Source organism: Sinocyclocheilus anshuiensis, unplaced genomic scaffold, assembly GCF_001515605.1.
Source record: "Sinocyclocheilus anshuiensis isolate Anshui unplaced genomic scaffold, SAMN03320099.WGS_v1.1 scaffold1303, whole genome shotgun sequence".
NCBI lineage: Eukaryota > Metazoa > Chordata > Actinopteri > Cypriniformes > Cyprinidae > Sinocyclocheilus > Sinocyclocheilus anshuiensis.
In genome coordinates this window covers 1,037,674-1,046,560 of record NW_015537954.1, presented here as the reverse complement: position 1 = coordinate 1,046,560, position 8,887 = coordinate 1,037,674, and the positions used below count along the sequence as shown (strand labels likewise).

The window sequence follows — 8,887 nt, the reverse complement described above, 5'->3', positions numbered from 1 at the left end:
GACTCCAGAGGCCTGTGTATCGAGGTGCCTAAAGGTCAGAGGTCACACACATAAACATGAAACACGCTCAACCCCCTCTAGAGTCCCATATAAAGAACAGCACTTCATCTTACAAACCAACGACTGATTTTATTCGTCCTGACAGACTCTGATGATCCAAACTACTGTGTGTTTCAACACCTTAAAGTCTCTCTGGCTGAACCTCTGTGTGTGTGTGTGTGTGTGTGCGTGAGTGTGTGTGTGTGTGTGTGAGTGAGCATGAGTGTGTGTGTGTGTGTGTTTCCAGGGTAGACGGGGGCTACTGGTGTCCAAGATGACAGAAATCGCTCCTTTCGTTGGTTATGCACAAAACAAGCAGCAAACAAAAAAGAAGAGGCTGCGTGATGTTTTTAAACACGGCGATGTTTATTTCAACAGCGGTGATCTGCTGAAGATCGATCACGACAACTTCATCTACTTCCAGGATCGAGTGGGAGACACATTCAGGTATTTTCTTAAAGGGTTAGTTCACCCAAAAATGAAAATTCTGTCATTAATTACTCACCCTCATGTCGTTCCAAACCCGTAAGACCTTCGTTCATCTTCGGAACACAAATTAAGATATTTTTGATGAAATCTGAGAGCTCTCTGACCCTTCATAGACAGCAAGGATCCTAATCGACAAAGTAGTCCATGTGATATCAGTGGTTCAACTGTAATGTTACGACGCTACGAGAATACTTTTTTGCACAAAGAAAACAAAAATAACGACTTTATGCCACATTTTTGTCTCTACTGCGTCTCTTGTGGATGCGCGTTCACGACATCGTCATCACGCCGGTGTTCTGACAAATAATGCTACCTATCAGATTATGCTACCAACACTGTATTTATCCTACTGTAAGAGTAGGTTTAGGGTTGGGTAGGTGTACATGTTAATAAAGCCTCACACCTTATTAATATCATGCTGGAAGCAAAATCTGATAGGTAGCACTTTTCACTATCGAATTATGCTACCATCTGCTTTAATGGGAGGTAGCAAAATCTGACAGGGTAGCACAAATTGTCAGAACACCGGATCTGGGTCAGCGATTTTTCTTTGCAAATCCCTGGTTTGTACTTCTAATTCGTGACCGGCATTTTATGATTAAAACGATTTTACGATCGTCACTAATCACGCAACGCCGACGTCTTACGTCATCCGCCGGAATGGCTTCAGTATATGACAGATACTGGAAGTGAGAGAAAAGTGTTTATTACTTTTGAAATATGGATATTTTTCTTACAAAAACACATGGAATCGCTACAGGAGGCCTTTATTTACCCCCCGGAGCTGTCTGCGGCACGTTTTATTATGGATGTGTGCGCTTTATTTGACGACTTGTGGACCGTTCAACTGCAACACCCGCTGACTGCAATGATAGAGCTTGGAAGAGCCAGGACAAAGAAGAAAGTCATATACACTTAGGATGCTTCGAGGGTAAGTAAAACACAAGCTAATTTTCATTTTTGGGTGAATTAACCCTTTAACTTTTACATGCAGGCTGCCACGTTTTCCCCGGCGTCTGGATCGAGGAGGACCCCAAGTTCAGCAGAGGTACGCAGGTAGCCCTTGGGCGAATCTTTTTGTCCACTCGAATTAAATTTCACTGCATTTTCCATGAACGACCTTATATCAAGAAGTGCTTGGCGTTCGTACACCAGTAGAGCGTCTGCTTTGTTTAAAACAGTCAATAAAAACACGAGCAAGACTGAGAGCAGCTGACGACCGGCCATACACTCAGGCGCCATCTTGGAAATAACCAATTGGATTATTGTTTTTGTTTATATTTACTTCAATCCCTAGACTTTGGTGTTTTGTTTCTGTAACCAATCGCTTTTTCTTTTAAATAAATAAATAGTCTTGCAACTGAAATATTCACTTGCATGTGTGATCCTCTTTATGTTACGGTCGGGAACGAGCTGGCCGTGACAGTGTGCATGTGTGTGTGTACGAGAGTATGCGTGAGTGAGTGTGTGTGTGCGAGTGTGTGTGTGCATGAGAGTATGCATGCGAGTGTGTGTGTGTATGTGTGAGTGTGTGTGTGTGTGTACGAGTATGCGTGAGTGTGTGTGTGTGAGAGTGTGTGTGAGTGTGTATGTGTGTGTGTGTGAGTGTGTGTGTGCGTGTGTGTGAGTGTGCGTGTGTGTGTTTGTGTGAGTGTGTTTGTGTGAGTGTGTGTGTGTGTGTGTGTTTGTGTGTGTACGAGAGTATGCGTGAGTGAGTGTGTGTGTGCGAGTGTGTGTGTGCATGAGAGTATGCATGCGAGTGTGTGTGTGTATGTGTGAGTGTGTGTGTGTGTGTACGAGTATGCGTGAGTGTGTGTGTGTGAGAGTGTGTGTGAGTGTGTATGTGTGTGTGTGTGAGTGTGTGTGTGCGTGTGTGTGAGTGTTCGTGTGTGTGTTTGTGTGAGTGTGTTTGTGTGTGTGTGTTTGTGTGTGTGTGTTTGTGTGTGTGTGTGTGTTATTTGGTGGGCAGCGGGCTGGTCTCCAGAGGGAAGCAGTTGAAGCAGCTGGCTCTGCTGGTGACCCATCCTCGTCTGAAGGGCTGGTGGAGCTGCTGCATGCCGCACTGCGCCCACACCTGCGACAGACTGGGCACGCTGTGGAACTTCAGCAGCCTTAGGGTTAAAATTCAGGAAGTAAAAGTGATAGAAACCATCAGTCATTTATGTACAAATCAAGAGCCTTTTAACTAAACCGCTTAGGCTGTATAAGATCAGCTGTGTCCTGTAAAACTAAATAAAAGCTCATTCATGTAGACATGCCTCATCCAGATGGTTACCTCTCATCAGGTACTCCTGCGTCTGCATCACGTCTGTCAGAGGAAGAGAAGATCAGCGCGTTTGAGCCGCTTCAGATCTCCATCCGCTCTTATAGCTGCTGCTGACGGAGACAACGACGCCAACACACCAACTACACAAAGACACGCTTTGATTCAGAGCAGCACTGATACGGCATGAATCCAAAAACAACCCGTATCTGAAATATGTGTGTTTGAAGAGCTCAGAATATTTCCAATACTGTAATACAATGCAATACACAGACACCTCAGATGATGCCAACCCTCAAACAATATACAAAACAACCAAATTTAGCTATAAGTGTAATCACAACATATAATCATTGCAGTTAACAGTGTTCACCGTGGGTTTGATTACACGTCATTAACTAACTGCTTGAGTTTTACTGTACATTTCTTCCATATGAACATCAACTTGAGATAGTCACCACTGATGAGCCACTACTAGAAACTTAAATTTTCTGTAAAGCTGCTTTGCAATGATTTGTATCATGAAAAGCGCTATACAAATAACCTTGAATTGAGATGTGAATCAGCAGATCGGTGCTGGAGAGACGCTCAGATCCTCCTCAAAGAAACCAAATCACTGCTGTCTTTTAAAAATAATAATCTTTATGACAGAAATCCTGGAAAATGCATCACAAACAGCGAGCAGGAGGAAACTATAAACATGCTGATTATCAGTGAGGAAAACGAGTCTTACAGAGTCTGATGATGAAGGATTCGATCAAACATGGCCTGCAGATCAAACACACACTGTAAAAAATCAACCAGCAACCAGCTTCAGGAGATTTTTGAGTTTTCTCAACTTTTTGTTGTATAAACTGAAAACAACAAGTTGAGAAATCTCAAAACTCTCCTGAAGCTGGTTGCCTCAACTTTTGATTTTTTACTGTACATCAAGAAATCTGACATTACTGCGCAATTAACCATCCTCGTTCAGGTTTTGAGGGGCTTTTGTCTCTTTATTCAAAGGCTGGTGAAGGGTGCTGGGATGTGGGTCAGAATCGAACCCGTGTCGGCCACATGAGCACCACAGCTGAGGCGCTTTATGAGGAGAACTGAAGGAAATGAATGATAAGGATCCAGTCACAGAAGCTGACGGCGTGTTTTCACGCTGCTTTCTTCACGCTCTGCCGTGTGATGGCCTCCAGCTTCTGTCTGTACGCCTCCGCCTCCTGCTCCTTCTTCAGGAACTGCTGTCTGTATTTCTGTGCCTCGCGGTTCGCCTCCTCCAGCTGCTTCAGAAGAGCCACCTTCTCCTGTTGCACACACAGTGTCACCTGTGTTATATGCTCATTACTGCTTTGATTAATTAGATAATAAAAAATGTGCTTTTACATTGATGCTTTAGAGACTTGCATTGCATTAAGTACACATCTGTGAGCCTGGAGCACAAAAGCAGTGTTAAGTCGCTGGGGTATATTTGTAGCAATAGCCAACAATACACTGTATGGGTCAAAATTATACATTTTTCTTTTATGCCAAAAATCATTAGGATATTAAGTAAAGATCATGTTCCATGAAGATATTTTGTAAATTTCCTACCGTAAATATATCGAAACTTAATGTTTGATTAGTAATATGCATTGCTAAGAACTTCATTTGGACAACTTTAAAGATGATTTTCTCAATATTTATATTTTATTGTCCTATCCTAACAAACCATACATCAATGGAAAGATTATTAATTCAGCTTTCAGATGATGTATAAATCTCAATTTCACAAAATTGACCCTTATGACTGGTTTTGTGCTCCAGGGTCACATTTGATCATGCATTCCCTAGGAATCGAACCCATCACACTGGTGTTGCGAGCAGCATGTTGTTCTGTTTGAGTTAGAGGGATGTTATTGAAAGCTTGTTATTGCACACATCAGAAACAGGTTGATGAGAGGAACTGTGGGAGGTGTGTCTCTGTACCTGGAAGTCCTCCAGCGAGAGCGTCTGCTGGATCTGAGCGTCTTGTGTTTCTGTCATCAGATCGTCGTCTTCCTCCTTCAGACGCTGGCGCTTAACACACGGCTCCTCGCTGATCACCGTCTCCTCTGCCACCTCTGTGTCCGACACCGTAAGCACTGCAGGAACACACACACACACACACTCTGAGAGAGCTGAGCAAACACACACACACACACGTTTCTCTTTATTTCTCCAGATATTGATGCTCATGTGAGCTGATTCTCTCTCTCACCCTGCTGCCCGTCAGGCATGGTGACTATTATGGGCTGGCTGATGCCTGTGCCCGTCTGCAGGTTGCCCAGCTGAATGCCGTCTGTTACTATGGTGATGACCTGCTGACCTCCAGAGCTCATGACCTGCTGTATGGCCCCGTCGACGGAGTCTGCGGTGATCAGCTCCTCTGCGGCCACCACTGCGTCAGAGACGAGAGTCAGACCACATCTGATCATCAGATCAACATCTGCAGTCAGAGAGCTCTTATTCTGAACGACAGCAGCAGAGAGCAACATCAGGCTTATCTCCACTCTAATCACGGCGCTATGATGCTGCTCTGAGACGCTGTTTGTTCAGAGAAGCGCAGGGTCATTTTCTTCAGTGTGCATCTGCACAAAGGCCTCTTTCACGGAGGTCATTCATAAGCACGCGGGGGTTGAGAGGTCGAGAGGTCGGGTCACCTGTGGGTTTGCTGCTGCTGGCGGGCGACACGAGTCCGGCGAGGTTCACCACTCCTCCCGGGCCGATGATGAACCGCGGCGCGGCCGTGTGGATGGTCAGTGTGTCCGGACTCTCTGGGTTTGTGTTGATCTGGTTCTGCATCGCCACCTGATGCACAATCATATTCATAAACACATTAGGACACAGGAACAGTGCTGGGGAGTAACTAGTTGCATGTAACTAAATTATGTCATTTAATTACAAAATAAATGTCTGTTACAGTTACTAAGAAAAAACGTGTAATTAAATTACAGTTACTTATGAAAATGTTAATGATTACAAAGAGGGTTGCATCTGAACATTTTCACATGCATACAGATTTGTTTGATTTCTTTCATAAATTGCATTGAATGCTCTAAAATATGAGACACTAATGTTTCAGGAGACATGCTTATTCAGTAACTGTTTTATTTCTTATTTGAGTTTGTGTATATGTTTATTTTTTAAGATTAACTGTTTTTCCGAGTCATTATTAGATGCCAGTGTTTTCTGTCATAACTATACAAAGATTTGATTTCAAAATCAGTATCATAGTTACTAAACTATTTCTTGTTATGGTTTTAAATCAGTATTTAACCTCAGAAGGATCTCAAAGTAAGTCTGATTTTGTGGTGGCTGTGCTTTAAAATTAAATTATTATAATCTTAATTCAAGTGATGAAGGATTCTCTGACAGTAATCAGTGTTGAGTTCTACTGTGAGATTAATCCTGCCTGCTTTACATGTTTCAAAATGATTAACAGTTCAAAACATTAGACATTTAGAAAGGTAATTTCTAACACTGGAAAATTAGAAAGGTAATCAAATGTAATCAGTTACATTACTTTAATAAAGTAATTGAAATAGTTACACTACTGTTACATTTTAAATAGAGTAACTTGTAATCTGTAACCTGTTACATTTCCAAAGTAGCCTTCCCAGCACTGCACAGGAACAACAGCTGTTTGTTAAATACAGAAACCACCTTCATCAATATTATTAACAAACATCATAATTTTCTATTATATATCATTAGCTCATGTGCATTCAATTACTGCATCTTCTTCTTATCCATGAAGAAATCCAGCCATCAGCTGAACAGCTGCCAAATACAGTACATCAGTGTCACGGTTCGAGCAGAAGCTGAGCGGTTTTTTTTATTGAGTCAAAAATTGATTTAACTTTTTAATCAGAATGTTATAACCAGTGTTATTTTGGTATCATTGAGGTACTACAGATTTTTTTTATATATATATTTTGAATTAGTTTTTATTTTTGTATTTTAATTTTAAAGTCTTAGTAATTTTTGTGTTTTTGTCATTTTTATTATCTATTGTTTCTTTTTTAATATGCCTATATATACACTTTAATTGTTCATTTCAAGTTAAACTAAATGAAAATGAAAAATGCTGCCTTGGCAACTAGCTGAAGCAAAATTAGTTCGCGTTTATATATATATTTTTAATTTCAGTTAACGTTTATTTCAAGTAACAAATAGATTTGTAATAGTTTTAGTTATTATAGCGACAGATTCTCTCTGGCGGCAATATGGATAAAGTTGTGCATCAATACACAAGTGATGCCGAGATGCAGCCTCACTTTATGTTTTGTGTTTTTGCCAATAAATGTGCGTTTCTGAGCTCATTCAGGATAAGACTGAACACACCTCGTTGAAGGAGTATGAAAAAAGTGAATGTGGTGTGAAGAAAAGACATGCTGGTCACAGTATGAATCCAAAAGATAGAACAGTTGTTTTTTATTTAAAGGTGACCTATTATACCCCTTTTACAAGATGTAAAATAAGTCTCTGATGTCTTCAGAGTGTGTATGTGAAGTTTTAGCTCAAAACACCCAACAGATAATTTTTTATAGCTTGTTAAAATTGCCACTGGGTATGAGCCAAAATGTGCCGTTTTTGTGCGTGTTCCTTTAAATGCAAATGAGCTGGTGTTCCGGCCCCCTTTTCAGAAGAGGGCGGAGCTTCAAGAGCATACAAACAAACATTCCACTATTAGTACAAGCCTGCTATCTGTACAGAAAACGTACTCGGTTTAAAAGTCAGTCATCTGATTGTACTGTGCGTAATAAATAATCGTTTATGAATTACACAGACGAGGATCATGGTGCAATAAAAATAACTCAAAGAGCTTATTGACACGTGCGGTTGAATCAGAAAATGGACCAGAGCATTATTGTTGCCGTCTGTTATGACATAGGCCTGGAGCACAGAAAACAATTACAATCAGTTGTAGTGGTAGTTGTATTAGCGCATATTCGCTTCGCGTCTGGTGTGAACACACCATAAGTGCCACTTGTGATTATGAGCTCAACCAATTCAAACGGTCGACTTCACATTGCTTTCATATGCAATTATTAACTAGCGCATTCCTATTTACGATCATTCTGGAAGCACGAGACAGACCGCTGATTTGTTCCATTATAGGCTGGTTGTTTTCACACACTGCAGCCACACAACTGTGTTCGAACACCTTATAAAAGTGATTTTTGCACAATAGGTCCCCTTTAAATGTTTATCATTTCTGTTTTTATCAGCAGGTGGCGCTGTCACCAAACCAGACAGTCAAGCAGAAATCATTCAGAGGCAAACTGCTCGAGATTGTCTGAAGAACTGGAGCTTTGTGATGGGAGAAATGCACTTTTCAAAGCTTCAAATCAATTGAATCAATTGCTTCGCAAAACGATTCACGCAGCGTTCGAAACGCCACACGCTAGTGACACCTACTGGTCAAAAGTGTGCGAAATGCAACAAAAACTCAGGCTAAAACATGCATAAAACAGCTTTTAAAAACCAATTGCAAATGTTTTATTGAAAGTATAATACATTCAATGCAATAATAATAATAAAATATTAGCAGCTTCTATATAGAGGCCAGTATGAGAATATTAACTACTTAATTACACAAATGTCTCGTTAAAAATGTCTACAAATTGATGAAACTGATCCGAGATCAGGTAAAAACCATAGACGCTGGTTCAATGGTTCGCCGCTGGGGGACAAACTCAATGAACTCACGGTATGATTCACGGTAAAGCTGCATGATTCTAGATAAACTGAGAATCATGATTTTTTTGTCTCAAATAGAGATCACGATTCTCCCAACTAAACAAGATTTTTGCTGCAGTCTATTTAAAAGTGTTTAATTAATTTGAATTAATTATTCAACATTTTAATATATATGTATTTAAAATACAATATATTTAATACACCAATTTTTTATATGAAAAATTTGAAAAAGTGGTTTGAATGAATGATTCAATGACTCAAACTCATAAATACTTCACTTGTTTCATTACTGGATGAATCAGCGTTTTTTAACGAATCTCTTGAATGATTCAATGACTCACTCATATATACTTCACTTGTTTCATTACTGGATGAATCAGCGTTTTT

At 40.4% G+C, this 8,887-nt stretch overlaps 1 protein-coding gene across 1 annotated transcript in view; it reads right to left on the bottom strand.

Moving 5' to 3' along the window:
• Positions 1–2,430: 2,430 nt before the first annotated feature.
• Positions 2,431–8,887, bottom strand: part of LOC107665215 (GA-binding protein subunit beta-1-like) — a 10,476-nt gene continuing 4,019 nt past the window's right edge. Inside the window, exons 4-9 of the mRNA XM_016456001.1 lie at positions 5,458–5,605; positions 5,016–5,195; positions 4,745–4,899; positions 3,274–4,083; positions 2,804–3,217; positions 2,431–2,639 (exon numbers count right to left, since the gene is read on the bottom strand). Coding sequence (XP_016311487.1) covers positions 3,934–4,083; positions 4,745–4,899; positions 5,016–5,195; positions 5,458–5,605 — 633 coding nt within the window. The 3' untranslated portion in view covers positions 2,431–2,639; positions 2,804–3,217; positions 3,274–3,933. The remainder of the gene's footprint in view (positions 2,640–2,803; positions 3,218–3,273; positions 4,084–4,744; positions 4,900–5,015; positions 5,196–5,457; positions 5,606–8,887) is intronic.